The sequence below is a fragment of the Podarcis erhardii genome, assembly GCF_964252035.2.
Source record: "Podarcis erhardii genome assembly, chromosome: 1".
NCBI classification, from domain to species: Eukaryota; Metazoa; Chordata; class Lepidosauria; order Squamata; family Lacertidae; genus Podarcis; species Podarcis erhardii.
The window spans coordinates 66,579,635-66,597,634 of NC_138497.1; the positions used below are offsets into that span (position 1 = coordinate 66,579,635).

Here is an 18,000-nt window from a genome sequence, read left to right on the forward strand (position 1 = left end):
AAGGTTTTCTGTTCAAGAAATCCTTTGTTGCAGTGCCCCCATGTGGTGAAATATTCAGTGTGCTGGCATGTGCTATAAACATGATATTCATATATTAGGATTTGCTTTTGCTGCATGCAAAAGCATGAACATCATAATCCTCACGCAACATTATAACTTGAGATTTTTTTTTTAAATGCATGTGAAAATTGTGGCAATCATTTTGTCAACTGATAATATACCTATTATTTTCAGGCATTAGCAGGATCTGCCCATTCAGTTATGCACCATGGAATACCACTGCAGGCAGGAACGGCTCAATTTGGTTGCAATGATGCTTTTCAACAAACACTGATTATATGCCCTCCTACTCTCCAAGGTATGAGGCAATTAAAATGACACGTGATATAAAATTAGATATTCACTTGGTAGTTCAAAGAATCGTCAATTCAGGCTTTTGATAAAACCTACTACAATTAACCAAGATTTTACTTCAGGTTTTCCATTTTCCTTGGATGATCTGATAACATTGAGAACTCTAGTGGACAAGTATTTTCAAGAAGATGAAATTGAAAGGTGATAGTGGAGTCATATTATTGCATTTTGAGGCAAATTTCCTCACTTTTGTATCTAAATCCCACTGCAATTCCTTCCAGTGAACCAAAATAATCACATGGACCTCATGCATGAGTTGTCATATCGTTTTTGAGAATACCTGTTGGAATCCATAGCCTACACTTATTCAGCATTAATCTTACTTTAACTGGTAAAAATCTAGAAGCACTGTGGGCCTCTTTTTAGCCTGTCAGCCCTTGACAGTTGCTGTCTGGGTCATGTTTCCTAATATGGATCCTTCTGTGGTCTGTCTGCCCTTTGTTGCTGGAGATTCACTTTTACTTTTACTTCCTTGACATAATTTATGTTATGCACCTTTATTTTTAAAAATCACGTTTAGGAATGTAGGGCTAAAACAGTGCAGACTTTGTGGAATTTCTTTGAACGCCAAGTACACGCGATGACTCCTCTGTCTTAATAGGAATTGATGTGAAAGGCTCGCAACATATGTTCTCTGCTTAATCCCAGAACTAAAAGGGATACATCTGATGACTGAAGGGCTTATTTCACATAGGCGACACAGACTATTTTATAATTTTCTGGCTAGGATACCTTTCTTGTGCTGAATGCTACACTGTGTCTCAAGTGAATTGTTTCAGGTTTGGTTAATTTGTGGCATGCTGGCACTCGTGTTAATTGGTGCCCACCTCTGATGGAAACAGCATGGAAGCAAGTAGCCCCTGTGTTCCTCTACACTACAACATTATCCTCTGATTCTGTGGTTGGCCTGCAGCAGATTTGAGCCTGTCTGCTTCAGTCCCACCTTGGCCATGGTGTAGAACAGGGGTGTCAAACTCAAATTCATTGGCAGCAGTTTGGTCACCCTCAAAGGGCCGGTTGTATCTGTAGGACTAAGTGTCCACTCTTTATTATCATAAATTATTGTCACTGCATTCAATTATTACTGTTTTTTGTAATAATGTAAGTAATAACCAGCTCTGAAAGCAGAAACATAGTCAGAATAATGGCAAGTAGATATTCAAATGTACAATTATTGTACAATTTATTGAAAAATGATTTTTGGTAACAGACAGTAATTTTTTTTTAAACAGATTGTAGTTTATGGTCCCTATACCACTGTAAAGTGACATGGAAGTGGTCAGTATATCCAAAGTTTACTGCTCAGACTTTTAAGAAGAATAATAAGCAGACCCCACTAATAAGCAGACCCCCCCTCCCCCCCACATACATCATATGTACTTACAGTACAGGAGAGAAGGGTTCAGGCAGCCGTTGGATCTGTCACATCACAGGATGGCATGTGCTCAATATAAAAACAAGTGGAGGTTTCCTGAATGCATGTAAAGTGGAGGTTTCCTGTGTAGAACGGCCGGCGCCGCTAGAGGCCAGACGGTCTCTGGCTTGTAGGCTGCCGCGCATGCGCTGAAGAAGCGGCTTTCTTGTGTCAAAAAAAAAGCGAGAATAAAAGGTGAAGGCTGGCGGCCGGCGGCAGCTACACGGGCCACATGATGAGGTCTGGTGGGCCGGATTCGGCCCGCGAGCCTTGTGTTTGACACCTGTGGTGTAGAAGGAGAAATGAGGAGAGAGGAGTTTTGGGGGATGCTTCTGATTGCTAGATTATGGTTTAGGAATCAGGTCAGAAGCGATTTGGCCCCGGGTGATCACTGGACTGAGCAATATTTCCCTGAGCAAAGTTTGCATCAGGCTCAGAAATTCTGTATGCTAACCTTTTATGAATTTGGATTCAATGTTAACTCCCCTTTTCATATTTGTGAATTAGGAATTCATGCTAATCATGGGAAGCCCAATGGTTACTCTGTAAGAGTTGATAATGCAGTGCCGTTGGTCACACAGGCCCCAACCCTACAGCCACTCCAGATAAGAGGAGTCCTTTCTCAGGTATGTTGTTTGATGCTGTAGGTTTCACATTTTCAGAGTCATAAACATTAGTTAGCTTGACAGATTTTGAAGTAATATCACATCAGTTGAGAGGGACTGTAGATTAGTGATAGGCCAAATGCTTTGCATGTAATCTGTCTCGGCGTTACACTCCCTGCATTACCATGTAAAAGGACCTTTGGGCAGCTGGACTGATAAGATCTGTTATCAGAATCGTCTGAGAGCTGCTGCCAGTCTGTTCTGACAGTACTTTGGGCTAAATGGACCAGCGGCCTAACTTGAAAAAAGGATGCTAAACATATTGGGATGTAGTTATTCATAACGCTTTATGTGTTTACAACAGACGTGGTCTAACAGAACACAGCAGATACTGCTTCCAGCATGGCAACAAGTGACGCCTGTGGCTCCTCCGACAACACTAGCTTCTGATTCTGTGGCTGGCCCGCAGAGACTTGGAGACTGGGGGTAGGTCAAAACTGTATTTTGATTTTGTGCTTGAAAACAAAGTACGCAACTCTGCTATATTTTAATATGGATGTATTTTTCTCTGTTCTCCCTAGGAAGATGATTCCCCATGGCAACCATTACAACTCGGTGATGACACAGTCTCTGTTAACCAATCAAATAACTTTATCTGCTCCTCAACCAATCAGTGTGGGCATTGCACATGTAGTCTGGCCTCAGCCCACACCAACCAAGAGAAATAAAGTGTGCCAGAACAGGTTGGTTTTATACAGTGCCTGTGGATCATTTAGATGTAAAAAATAATAATCATTCTTTCAAAATCCCTTTAAAAGGGGGCTGTATATTTATGAATGCTGCATGCTCGCCAAGGTGTTACACCTCAAACTAGTTTGTTTAGAACATTTATTTCTTTAAACATTAAATACTGTGTTACAGTTCAAATTGATGAGAAGCCTACCCGTTAAAACCAAGGGATGGTAACAAAATGGGAAATAATGTAAAGTAGCATTTGCTGCCCTTTGATCTTCTCTCTTCTTGTGACAAAAGTGGCTTTGACTATATTTATCTGCAGAAATAGACTTTGGTTTGGTTATTTAAGTATTGCAGGTAGACGCAGTTAGCAGTTCCTAGACTCATGTGCATGAGGAATTGTAAAATTTGGACTATTGAAAATAGAGACATTGTATAATAGTCATAATATGACTTAGAATAGTATTAAGAATAGTCTTTCTTTTGCTGGCAGCAAGAAACACTTTAAGTGCTCTGTGGAGAAAATGTGCCCCATCACTACAGAAGTTATTTACAAAGGTATGGGACATTTCAGTAATGGAGAAACGTAAGACCGGGAAGGACAGTTACACTGGTGAACTATGTTAAGTAACCTCTGATTCATATCCCCTGAAGTCAGTGAACACAATTCCTGATGATTTCAGTGGATTTTGAATCTGATTCAAAAATGTTTATGGTGTCCAAGCCAGCATTTCTTCATTCCTTCTTTCCTTTTTAAGAGAATGGTATCTTCAGCGTATTGTACTACATTTCATTGGTAAATCCAACTTTGAACCTTGCATTGCAGCATCTGAACAACCCTGCTTGTGATATGCAATAGTTACCTGAAACGTTTTCCATGATTTCTCTGGAAAACAACATTTACAGTGTTATCTGTATGTTCATTGTTTTATGTTTCATGTGTTGATTTATATTCATTGCTGTTTCAAAGTCTTACGTTCTAGTTTGAGTCAATTTGGGGAGGGTGATGTAAAGTTACTGCATTTGTTTGATAAAGAACATCTTTATGACATGTCTAAATAAATGTCTTCTTCGCAGGAGTAATGTGTTACAAAATACCAATATCCAAAATTCAGCATTTGTGTCTCCAAAGATAAGCAATGGAAAGGCTGGTGAGAAGCTAAGCTGTGTAGAAACACAGGACAATTGTAACTCGGTTGGTCAGGAAAGCAACGGTTGCAAAGTACCTGTCAGGCAGGACCCTGATTCATCGGTTTCAAACAAACAGCGACAGGCTATCATTATTGCAGATTCCCCAAGCCCACCAGTCAGTGTGATCACCATCAGCAGTGACACGGATGAAGATGATGTGGCACAAAGGCATTCATTTGCAGAGTAAGTAGTAGCTTTGGGCTTATTTTAACTTCCCTTTTCCTCAGGGTTGTGCTGGAGAGCTGGTGTTTTGGCGATAGTAAGAGGGACTTCCTAAATATACAGCACCAGTACATTCACTTGAATCAGCTTAAATCACTTGGAACATGGCTGCCACTTCTAGGCGGCAGGTTGTTACACCTCTTTGAGTTTCACAGCTTTCAGTCTTGGTAGTATAGCTTAGCACACAGTTGGCACTAAATCAATGCAGCTAGAAGTTACAATCGATGTTTAGCGAGAAGTGTGCAGGATGAATGTTTTATTTATGTATGTTTGCATTTCAGATGTAAAGGGAGCCTAGATTGTGAAGCTTGCCAGAGTACATTAAATATTGACCGTGTGTGTTCATTAAGCAGTCCTGACAGCACTTTGAGCTCTAGTTCTTCTGGACAGTCCAGTCCATCCCCTTGCAAAAGACCCAACAGGTAAGAAATGTACATAACTGGGTTTGATGTCCCTGTGTGGCAATAATACCTCGGCGTCCCATTTCTAAAACCTATTTCTGGAAGCATTCTTAAGCATAGTGTAATGTTTACATAGTGTAATGTTTTGATCATACCTGCCTCAACAGAGGTTTCTCTCTGTATATGTGACAATGCTTCTGTGCTGGATTTTTTGGAACAAGGGTGAGGGTAATAAAGCTTCCTGAAGGAAAAGCCTTAGTATGCTGTATATTGCCCGTCACTGTTAGCCTTCTGTAAAGTCTTGATAATTCTGTTAACATAACTGTTTGGATAGACATATGTATTATTTGAGTATGTGGATGAATCATTTGCCATCAAATATCTGTTAAGTGATTTTACAGTAAAAAAAAAAATCAAAAATAAAACCATTCCATATGTAAAAACAATTACAAATCCAATACAGAGATTGTCACTTAAAAGGCTTGTTTAAAAGGGAAGGTCTTCCATAGGCAGTGGGGGGAAAACCATAGAGATGGAGTCTTCCTGATATGTAATGATTGGTTGTGCCAATCATATCGTTTCTGAAGATAGAAAATAATGAATCTTAAAGATAACGGTCAGCAGCACCTTTCTATTACTGTACGCCCAACTGGTTCTGTGGTTTTCTCGGAATCTAATGGTGATAGCTCAGTTGCATCACTAATTCTTGGATATAAATTTAAATCCATTGTTGAGTTAAATAATTAAGTATTGCAGAGCGAACTCAAATGAGCAGCTCTGTGCAGTTGTGAAAATCATGGATTTGTGATCATTTTAAAGATCCTCTATAAAATTACCTTGCTGCCCTGACAACGATTGCCATGACAACTATGCAACCCTAATTAAAAAGATGAAAGGAATTGCTAGGGCTGAGCCAGATGTCCTCCAGTGAATATTTTTGACATGCAAAAGGGGCTTCACCACCTCCAATTGTTAGATTAAAGAATCCCCCCAAGCTTACATTTTTAAACTTGGTTTGTAGTCCTAATCAGCTACAGAATTGGTGTCACTTTTTATTTGAAAGATAACCCTTTCCTACCTAGCAGCAGTAACAAAGATATGCAGCTATTCAGATTTGACTACATGACATCACTTAGGGTAAATGAAGTTAATTTAGCTTTAGAGTGATGTTACAGACACTAGAATGGATAATAAATGGCAATGAAGTTGCAGCTTCATTGGGGTCTGCAACAGGGTTGCTGCCGTCTGAATGATAGTAGGTGGAGTATACATGGACACTACCTGTGTTTTGGTTGGGGGCATTTACTTCCCTTCCCCTAGGTGTGGTCTGCTGGCAGAATTAAAGTCTTTTCTGGTGTGAGTGCCACCAGAAATCGACCAGCAGTCAAATTGATGGATCAGGGCTGACATTTATTTTACTGTTAGTTTATTTCATTTTAATACATTTATAGGCTGAATTTAGGAGTAAAACTCTCAAGGTGGCTTCAATAATTATGGAGTAAAATATCAACAGTACTTTCCAAACACCAAACAATACTAAATCTAGCAGTATGAAACATCCAGCCCCCCAAAAGAAACATTAACTATAACCAAAACCATCAGCAACAAGAGAAAACAATAAACAAAACTAAATACACATTCTGTCTGCCCTTTAGTCATAAAAACTTAGAAGTTGCTTAAAACCAGTGACTAGTGAAAAGTGGTCTTGGAGAGAGTGAATTGGGATAAGAGTACATTCATAAGTATTGGTTGATTTATTGGGGAAAGGTACATTTTAGGTACAGATCTGAAGCTCCTTGGTTTTTTTGAAGATGTCCATACTTTCCCTAGTAGTTTGTTTATAGAATGAAACTTGGATTGATTTTGGAAAGCTGGAAGTTTAGAGTCAAGAACTTCAGCTCTCCTGTTTAAACTTAATTTTTCCTGTTTTTATTTTGTTTTGTTTTTGGATGTTTGCTGCAAAAGGAATGAATGTGATGTATTCTTCATAACGGTGCTTTACTTTATTTCTGTAGTATGTCAGATGATGAACAAGAAAGTGACACTGTGGATGGTTCTCCCAGTTCAGAGTCTTCAGGCCACGACAGTCCATTCCTAGAAAATAGTTTTGCAGAAGACACCAATGAAAACCCAGAAACAAGAACCTCAGCTAACTTGGAAGCCAAACCAGCTGTCTGTACTGTGGTGGTGCCACCAATGAGGATAGAGAACAGGTTAAATGCAGATGAGCAAATTACAAATGCAGGTAATTGGTGCTTATGTGTTTTCTGTGCTGGCCACGTTTTGTTCAATGTAGATTACATGAATGGAGGACCACCTGGGTAACTGATCATTTCCTGTCTCTTCTCCTATATCCTCAAAAACCCTCTCTGGGGGGAACTCCAGAGAGGTTTTTGGGAGTGCACTTCCCCCCTGAACCAATAATAATATGGGATGTGTGTGGTTTGTTATCTTCTCCCTTGAATGCTCTAATGTTTTACAGTTTTAATGTTTACCATTAAGTTGAATAAAGTGAAAACATTAGAAGCAACCCTGATGTATCCTATGTTGATCTTTTCATATTTTGCTAGTTACCACCTGTCAACCACTGGTAAAACGCCGATCTGCCCGTATAAAAACAAACCATCCTTCTGGCTTGGGCAATCGTCAACGAAAATTGATATCAGCATTCCATCAGCAGCACTCAAACCTCAGTCAGGTATGTATGTAAATATTGCAATGTAGAGATATTTTTATTAGTTCAGATATTTTAATGTTGAAATCTACTGCACACACATGACTCAAACCCATCCCCACTACTTCATCTATCTTTCATTCTGACCTTGGTTAACTATAATTTTAATCAAATTAACCAAAGACAAACTTTTAGACTGGTTGAGATATCAGGTAGAGACAATTAACATGCAGTATGTTGGGCTTCCTCGAAGTCTAAATAGCAAATTTAGTGCATACATACTTTGATATCCCAGTTCCTGATGATGGAGTAGACCACTACAAACATATGACATCAATCTTCCAGAGTCTGCATTTGACACTCTATTTCTTTTCTAGCGTAACACAAGATTCTGGTTTGGACCTAAAGCTCTAAATGGCTTTGAACCTACCTATCTAAGGGGCTGCCACTCTTCTGTAGATGCTTTCCTGAGGATACCTTTTACACACCAGATAATACTGAGGACTCGTACAGTGGTATTTTCTGTGAATGTTGCGAGTGGTTAAGCATACAGCAAGAAATTGTATCTACACCTACATTTTGGATGATAATTCTGTTAATGAGTCCTGTCAGTGCAAGCATTTCATAATGGGATTTCCCCCCTTCTCTGCCTGTGTAGGCTCATGTCCTCACCGAGTCTGTTCCAGAGAATTGGAAACAGATTTGGTGGGTGGGTGGAGGGTGGGAGGAGAGGGCTATAACTTTCCATTTCCCAAGCAGAAATGTTTGCGCCGACAGAACGTTTGCCTTAGTGCTTTCTTTGATTCCATTCATTGTGTTCAAGTCTGAGAGCTCCTTCAAAAAGTTGTGTAGGAGCTGCTCCTTCATAGTTTTTTTCTTAAACAAGAAAGAGGCTTTAAACAAAGCCATTGAGAAAAGTTAATTTAATTCAAATACTGGCTCTGGCAATACCTTGAAAGGCCACAGTATATGTGACACGACCACAACGGCATGGATAATTGGGACTTGTGTGATTTGCCCTACTTGCATAGTTTTGGTATTTACATTGGGACATACAAATGTGCATACACATACACCATAGTTGTGTAGCAGAACACACACACACACAATAGTATGGTTCATTTGAATGTGAAAGTGGGCCAAAGTCTAAGTGTTACCCAGTAAGTTTTGTTTTGTTTAAGCATATTTGCTGGTGCTTTGGATCAGTGTGGATCTGGTTTATTCATGCATTCATTTGTGTTTTGTGCTACAAAATTTGTGACTTATGTGTGCTTGTTTTCAACTCATAGATAAGTTTTCTAGAAGTTTCATGACTATATTTAGAAGCATAACTTATAATTTGGTTATTCATATATTCATGAGTTTGTAGATTCCTTTGAAAAAAATCTAGTTGAAATTCTCTCATTGTATTTCCATATATAGGTGTGCACAATATCATTTGTGATGTTACATATAGATTGGTTTTAAGGGGCAGGGTTCAAGAGAGAAACTTCAAAACTAATATAGTCAAATTTACCTGAAGGTATTCTGAACTGCCTCTCCTATTGCATCACATATCCAGTGTCAGATAATGCGATCAATAATTCATATAAAAAGCTTTGAGCTTCTTAATTCATAATGCCATACATCATAGTCTATAAATTGTTCTTATAATAGGGGACATTAACTGTTGGCTCTCAAGCCATTCACATGAGAGGTCTTGTCTAATTCCCAGTTGCCAGAACTATTTTGTTTTCCACTTTCCGCCAGTCCCAACATTATAAAATGGGGTGGAACAGAAGATAGGCTGTTCTTCCTGTCACAGTATGAGGATTTTGGGGTCACCAGGTTCAGAATAGGAGAAAAAACATGACTGCACACAATGGATTTGGATTTGCAAATGAAAGAGCTCCTTCCATTCACAGGCAGAACTGTGATTTAGTGGAGGCTTCTGTTGGGGGGCAGGGAGGAGGAGGGAAGCGATTTTCCAATTTCTCCTTCCCCTAGAGCCTCCAGTGTCGCCTCTCACATGGTTCCAGAGGGTCTTCCAACCCTCTAGGGTAGCTTTTCAAAGGGCTGTAGAGGGACAGACATAAGTAAAAGTTGCCTGCTCCCCCCCTTTAGTGGGAATATTCTATGATCAAAGTTTCACTTAAAGAAACTCTGGATCCAGGTCAACAAATATTAAAATTAGGAGCTGTAATTGCTGCAATACGTGTTGACCAACACTAATTTGCATGGCTTTAAAAAGGAATGGACAAATTCAAGGTGGATAATTCCGTCAGGCTATTCCAATCCTAACTAGATGGAAACTCTATATTCAAAGATGATACACCTCTGAGTACCAGATGGTGGGGACAAACTGAGGATGCTTTTCCTCATGCCTTCCTTCTAATCTTCTCAGAAGCATCTAGCCCAGGTGTCTTCAAGCTTTTCAGACCCACGACCCACTTCCAACCCAAACATGCATTTGGGGACCCATCTCTTAACCTTTTACCATATATTTGCATGGTGATAGTGCTCCTATTGTGTGACCCACCTTGGGTCAGGCTGTGACCCACAAATATGGTCCCATCCCACCAGTTGAAGACCACTGATCTAGCTGACCATTTATGGGAACAAAATGCCAAACCAGACGACCCCTTGGTTTGATCCAGCAGCGTAGTTCTTATGATTGTGGGGTGGTGGACATATATGACCACAAGGAGGTGGAGGAAGCCCATCCCCAAAGATGTTTCAGGCAGCGTTGGTGGGAACAGAAGAAGATTGTTTAGATGTGATAGCTGTCCACTTTGGAGACTGGGGAATCTTGTATTTACTGCTTGAAATTAACTGCAGTTTCTCTTGAGACAGGTTCAACACTTTGGATCTGGGTCTCAGGAGTGGAATGGAAACTGTGGTCATTGGAGACAGCAGGCTTATATCCCAGCTAATGTTGCCAGTCATGCATTCTCCCTTCAACATGGAAGTCCCACTCATACCTCAGTCCATGCACATTTGGCTGGAAGTACACATCTTGGAGGACAGCCTGCTATTCTGCCGTATCCATCATCTGCGCCCCTCACTACTGCTGCTCCCGTTGCCCACATCCTAGCCTCACCATGTACCTCAAGACCGATCTTACAGCATCCCACTTACAGTATCTCTCATCACGGTGGTCTAGTTCACCAGGTCCCAGTGGGCATAAATCCCCGACTGTTACCTTCCCCAACCATCCACCAGACTCAGTACAAACCAATTTTCCCACCACATTCTTACATTGCATCACCTGCTTACACAGGATTTCCATTGAGTCCAACGAAACTCAGCCAGTATCCATTTATGTGAGAACTCAAGTACGCTGACAGAGCTCAGTGATACATACATGTGATTTGAGAGGAAAACATGGTATTTAATAAATATTAGCCATGGCACAACAAAAAGATATTTTTTTTAATCATGTTAGACTTGGGTGCAATTTAAACAACCTTGAGCTTTAACTCACTTTTAATGTGTTTTTGCACATTTGGTATAAATTTGTCTTTAGTCATGTTATCTTCTTATAGAGTAACTCCAGACAGGTGACTTATGGGAGCAGAAATCCAGTTTTGCTCCTACTATTTTTTATAAAATTGCCTTCTAACTAGTGCGAGACACGTCTACATTTGGGAAGCCATTGAGTGTACAGATTTAGAGCAACAGATGCACATGTGTCATCAGTATCATGTATGAGTAACTTGTTTGTATTATGTATCTTGGTGTTCAGTGTCGAGTCACTTATCTAAAAAAGGTTGAGCTGTTCTTCACATTGCATGTGTCCTTTGCATGGGCAAAAACAAAGTTGCCTAGAAATTTGCTCTTAAATGTTGATGTCCTAATAATCTCAGCTGCATTGTAAACTGTTCCCACACATAGTGCCTTAAATATTTGAGGTTGTTAATGTTACTATATTATAAATGTTGAGGACTGCAGCACTTAACATTCAGTTTTGCTGATTATTTCATAGAGTTATGCGCGCTCTCTCTCTCTTTCTTTTTTTATTTGTGTGTGGTATGATTTTAGTATAGGTTGTGATTTCTTTATCTAGGGGACAGCATGTTTTGCTGTAGCTGAATTCTGCTGTCTGATATTTCCCCCCGAATGATCAGCTTCACGGAAAGCATTTTGTAGTTCATAGGAAAAGTTGATTCAGTGGCTGTTGAATTTAAAAAATGGTGTTTTATACTGTTCAGTGGAACTGCAATACAATCTAAGTAGTTTATTTTCAAAGTGTTTAAGTCCAACTGGATTTTAATAACCTGTTAGAGGTGCAGTAGGCATGACTTGGCTAGATTATGAAAGCAAAAAGCAAAATGCTCATTGATTCATGCTGTGGTTTCATCTTAGCTTGAGCAAACCATGCAGTATTTAATAAATAGTAGCAGAATATTTACTATTGAAGCTTGAAAAGGTGTGAGTACTTTGTGTGCAATTTTTCATTTATGCATGGGAGAGATTTTAGCCTTTTTACATTCTAGTATTTGTTCTAGCCTTTTTTGGGGGTGGGGGTATTTTCTTATTTAATACATTCCGTCAGGGACAACAAATTACATGCATTTTCCCCTCTAGGAAGTGCATCATTTCTGTGTGTGTGTGTGTTTTTGTTCTTGTTCAAATAAGATTGTTTTTGCAGCACCAAAGACTTAATCATCCATTTCCTATTAAAAGGTAGCTACTTTTTTCATAGACCTCAAGTGTAGTGATAGGGATGGGTTTTAAAAGGAGGGTATTAAAATGAGGTTGTGTTTTAGCTTATGAGGCAAGTAATAAATTGTATCATCTATCTTGAATGTATCATAGATAAGCTGCTATATAATGATTGCCACTTCAGATAGCTGTGAAATTAGGTGATTTAACTAGTTCTTACCCTTCTAATTTCTGTATAAGTCTAATGACATGAAATTGAAGTATGGGGTTGATTTTGTTTTTGTTTGCTTTCATGTTTGGAGTGTTGTAACTACTATATTGTAAATGATGGAAGACAATTGCATATGTTATTTTGGGGTGTGTTATTTGCATCAGTATTTTATCTCCATTAACTATCATTGCATATAAATGGGTGTATCCATGTAATTTAATTTGTATGTGTTCATATTGACATTGTGTAGACACTTAAGAAAACTATCTTGGTGGCTTGACTTAACTTTTTTTTTATAAACAAAGATTCTGGAATACAGTTATTGCAGCATAGACTGGAATAGGAGTGCAAAGGGTTTCTCTCAAGCACAATCCTAGGCATGTTTACTTAAAAGTAATTCCCACAGAGTTCAGTGGGCATTACTTCTAGGAAAGTGTGAGGATTGCAGCCTCAGCAGTCTAACAGCTGATAGAGTTTTTCTTTGTTCCATTAACACAAGCAGTGTTTTATTTAATGAATGTCTAAGTGGAAAAATGTGCCTACATTTGATTTACTTTTCAGGACTGAAATACAGCAGTATTAGTTGACAAAAACCAAAACCAGCAGTACATTTTAATGGCTGAATATGGAAATAAACCCTAACCCTTTCTCACAACTTTTAGGCCACAGTCAGAGAGCTGCAGCTTTGCATGACCAGGTGGGGCTTTTTAAAAAAGCGCTCTGTGTCATGTACCCCCCCCCAAAAAAAAATCACTTCTGAAAGTTGGAAAAGCTTAAAACCCAACTTTGTGATAATGGCATGGGAAAGCTGCTGTTCAGATGAAAAGAGTGACAAGTCCCACTGAGTGCAGACATGCTCTTGGGCACACTAAAGGAGTATTCTGGGTTTTTCATAAACAGTTTTATGTGTTTTGTAGAAATACAAATGTGTCTCTATCAAATAAAGACAAGAATAATGTGATCTAATCTGAAACCTTTTCAGCATATATTGAAGCAGATGGAATCAAGAAAATAAGCAGATTTTGTCATGTTCCTTAATGTTCATGGTTCAGTAAATTCCTCTTTTCTGTTAACTCCTTGGTGTTGAGAACGGCATTTCTTGATGCTTATCTCCATTGCTGGCAGTGGACACATCAGGAGCCATGAGCACCAGAAGTTAGCTTACTTTTTCTATAATTGTCACCAAATAAAAATAAAAATGTATTCTCTTAATTTACTTGGACCTGTCTTGCTCTGTAGAGTATTTACTATGTTTTAAATTCTGTTTGGGATACAAAGCTAATGTACTTGATACATTACACCATGTCAAACATAGAACCGCTTCTAAGAGTAATACCCCAAAGGTAGACTCTGACTCCTAGCATATTGCAAAAGAGCAAATATTTTTTGCTTTTCAGAAGTGATAAATTAAGTTCTGCCACAATCAGCACTGAGCATAATGTGCTACTCAACAACCAGTTCTGCAATGAGCATTGCAGTGAAGGACTAGATCTTCTGCCCTCTCTCAGGCTATACTCTGCAGTTGCACAGCAAAACAGTTCTGTTGATTTTGGTTGCAGCGGAATAATTTAGCTGTAGGATAACCTACTTATGGTTGCTATGGCTTTAGGAGGGCTAAGGGTCTGTCCAGACAAAAAATTGGTATAAATCTATGGTCAATGTAATCCCATATATACATCTTATTCTTCTGATGCCTTTTAAATAAAACACTGCACGATAACAAAATTGCATACGATTTTCAATTTGGAAATTTAATTTTTATATGAATCCCTTGTATTCGGTTTTTAACTTTAATTCAGGGTGTGTTATTGATCAAATATACTACTGTATTAACTAATTATTTTATTTTTAATTTTCAAATATTCTGTATTTACAGCTAATTTTAACTTGGTTTGTGTTCGGTAAATGCTAAAATCACACTGCAAGCTGTAGAAAGATTTGTTTTAGAACTAATATAGATTTGGTTACTAAGTTTGAACTGTTACAGTTTAACAATTATTTGTAGACTTGTGGCTTTTTTGTTCTTGATTTCTGTGCTACACTAGTTTGCCATGTAGCAATTGCACTGTGCAATATTACAATAAGAGGACTGGGAAAATTTTTATGGATGTAATGTTTCCTACAGTTTGCGATAGTATTTCTCTCTAGTTCTCAGTGATTTAAATGTGACCAAGCCTTCTGTACTTTGTCACAAAAAGCGGGTTTTCCAGGTGACTATTTTGGTGAGTGTCAAAATAAGAATTTATGGTGTATTACTGTCAAGATTCACTTTGAATTAAAATATATATTGCAGCAAATGGAACTTGTCGGCTTTTATTTTTATTAAAGTAGATTGAGATAACTGAAAAGTTTTTCAATCTTTTCTCTAACTCTCAAGGGCTCATTTATATAAATTTCCAGTTTCACAGGATTCAGGCCACCAGCTTTATCTTAGTGATGTGATTTCCCCCCAAATAGTTTGACTGAAGTGATCTTCAAGAACATTTGAGCTTCCATTTTTGGCCAGTCAACAGAAAATGTAACTATTGGAACACATGGTGGTTTTAGACTTCATTGAAAATTGCAGCTTTCCTGTCATGTAGTTCCTCTGAGATGCCAGTGGAATGGTGATGGTACAAGTTGCCAAATGGTGGGGAAAGCATTCATCTAAAGGATGTATTGGGACATGATGCTCCAGTAGATTATTATTTATTTCCATTGGCAATGGAATACATGTGATCTGTATTAGAGGAGCAGACAGTCTGATGTGGAATTGATAGAAAGGAATACCTGCTCATGCCAGTCCCATGCAGAGAATCATTGTGCAAAACCCCCATAGTTTATTCATAAAGCAGTTACACTTTTTTTTGCCAAAGCTCCTAATTTTGATGAAGGATGATGAAAACATCAGGAGTGGGAGAAGGAATAAAGGTAAAGGGACCCTGACCATTAGGTCCAGTTGTGGCCGACTCTTGGGTTGCGGCGCTCATATCGCTTTATTGGCCGAGGGAGCCGGCGTACAGCTTCCAGGTCATGTGGCCAGCATGACTAAACCGCTTCTGGCGAACCAGAGCGGCACATGGAAACACCGTTTACCTTCCCGCTGGAGCGGTACCTATTTCAATACTTGCACTTTGACATGCTTTTGAACTGCTAGGTTGGCAGGAGCAGGGACCGAGCAACGGGAGCTCACCCTGTTGCGGGGATTCGAACTGCCGACATTCTGATCGGCAAGTCCTAGGCTCTGTGGTTTAACCCACAGCACCACCCACACCCAGGAGAAGGAATAGCCAGTTCCTATTTCTATTAAGGCTGCTGTGGATGTTACATTATTATACCTTGTGGTGCCATCTGCATTTTAGTTCTAGGTAGCTGAAAGCCTACCTCACAAGGGCAATGGTTAGTGAGAAATGGGCAGGCAGTAACAATAGCCTATCCCCAATATAACGTGGAAGCAAAGTGAAACTGCCATGGAATATAATATATAACTAGTTTCCTTAGGGCAAATTTCCCCATCCCCAACGACCTGGACATAGATGAAGAAAAGATCTCCAAGAGATGAAGCAATTGATGTGCAGAATGCAATAGGAAATCTTTTGCCAATCCTTGTGCTATTTCCAGGTAGTAGCAAGTTATTGATCAGAGGTCAGCAAACTTTTTCAGCAGGAGGCCGGTCCACTGTCCCTCAGACCTTGTGGGGGGCCGGACTAGATTTTGGGAAAAAATAATGAACGAATTCCTATGCCTCACAAATAACCCAGAGATGCATTTTAAATAAAAGGACATGTTCTACTTGTGTAAAAGCATGCTGATTCCCATACTGTCCGCAGGCCTGATTGAGAAAGCAATTGGGCCAGATCTGGCCCCTGGGCCTTAGTTTGCCTACCCATGCTATTGCTGCTAATTATGCTTTTGGACAAGACACCCCCCCCCAGTAAGTTTCCTTTTATTGAGGTTGGTACATGCTTTGAATAGAAAAGCATAGCAAAGATGCTGGAGCCTGATCTGAGGCTACCGCTTAGCACAGTACATTACTACTACTATTTTTTTTAAAAAAAGAACTTCCTTTGCCTGTGTGGAAACAGCAATGCATTGATTATTGGTTGAGGTTTCTCAAATGGTACATTTTCACTAGTCCAACCCAGTGTTCTTTTTTGTTCTTTGTTCCATCCGATTGATCCATCCAATTGTACAGTTTTATGATAAGCGTCATTTTTTCCTTCCAAGCAATGTGTATTTTTGAATTATAGGTATTCCCTCCCTTCATCTGTAATGTAATGGGAATAAAAGGATAATCAAGAATAATAAATATTTATTCTGAAAATTCCCCAATCTATGTTGCACACATATTGTAATTTGAAGGCCACTTTACACAAGATGTTTTTCCTACTTAGTTGTTTCCATGAGTTTTACTCCTAGCAGACATTGGCATGCTGCATTGCCATGCTTTGTATTTTCAGTAGCTGAATCATTGGCATACCAAAGTAATTGCAAAATCCGGCATGTAAGAAATATCAGCTGACATTGTACTTTTGCAGCATGTCATAAAATTTTAAATTCACACTATGGGTATTTGTTGACTTAATAAAATTTGATAAATAAAAGCATTTAAAATTTCAAGTAATAGAATTGCATTCCACCAGGGGGCTCTGCCCGAATGTTTCAGCAAGATTACTATGACAGGAACAAATTTTTCCCTGCTCCTTTTGGAAGTTTCACAGCATTGCATGGAATCTTGTTTCCCATGAAATATGAAAGAAGCAGCTTAAATTGATAGAATTTCCATTAACATTTGTTTGCACTTTCTTAAAATACTAATAATGCAGAGCATTTTGCTTCATTTAGCAATATTAGGACTACAGATTTAGGTGGGATATGTGTGTATGTTAGGATTAGCCCTCTCAAACAAAATAAAACGGTAACAGCATTGCAAACCATAAGACACAACATTGATGACACGGCAACACATCTAAAAATCATCACAGCAGCTGAGAGGAGCAATGCCTGCAGACAAAAAATGAAATGAGTGCAAAAATAGTATCTTAAAAGACTACCAACAGAAAATTGAATGTATTTTAGCTTCATATTATTTATTTCCTGGGAATGTAGCTGCCAAGCATTCAAGACAGAATTATCTTTTTTGTTTATTCAGCATTCAGAATTGTGCTTCTCTTTAATGATATCTGCAGCCTTAATTCTTGAATCGTCTTCTGGGTATTTTGTAGAAAATTTTGTTTTCCAACTTTGCTTTTTTGCTACCCTCATTCTTTTTCTATTGCTCTTTGTTACATTTTTATCAAGCTTCTTTAAAAGTGTTCTTTTCCCTCCACCCCACCTTGTTCCTCAGTGGGGAAATTTAAGAATTGCTTTAACTAAGAATTTGATCAGGGTCATTTTTTCCCCAGAGGGAAAAAGTGGACACGAAATAGAGATTATTTGTTTAATTTAAAAGTGGTATGACAAGGAGCACAGGTGAAAGGTGATTCCTGTACCCCGCAAACCCTTATCAT

The 18,000-nt window shown here is 38.9% G+C and overlaps 1 protein-coding gene across 5 annotated transcripts in view; it reads left to right on the forward strand.

The window, feature by feature from the left end:
• HIPK3 (homeodomain interacting protein kinase 3) overlaps positions 1-14,808 on the forward strand; it is a 64,092-nt gene extending 49,284 nt beyond the window's left edge. For 4 of the 5 annotated variants that reach the window (XM_081834038.1, XM_081834040.1, XM_081834041.1 and 1 more), the window contains exons 8-17: positions 235-358; positions 2,336-2,454; positions 2,798-2,919; positions 3,015-3,176; positions 4,246-4,542; positions 4,863-5,003; positions 6,998-7,227; positions 7,553-7,680; positions 8,034-8,171; positions 10,489-14,808. In XM_081834038.1, coding sequence (XP_081690164.1) covers positions 235-358; positions 2,336-2,454; positions 2,798-2,919; positions 3,015-3,176; positions 4,246-4,542; positions 4,863-5,003; positions 6,998-7,227; positions 7,553-7,680; positions 8,034-8,171; positions 10,489-10,962 — 1,935 coding nt within the window. In that variant the 3' untranslated portion in view covers positions 10,963-14,808. The remainder of the gene's footprint in view (positions 1-234; positions 359-2,335; positions 2,455-2,797; positions 2,920-3,014; positions 3,177-4,245; positions 4,543-4,862; positions 5,004-6,997; positions 7,228-7,552; positions 7,681-8,033; positions 8,172-10,488) is intronic. The other variant, XM_081834042.1, reaches the window with a different exon arrangement.
• The last annotated feature ends 3,192 nt before the right edge of the window (positions 14,809-18,000 follow it).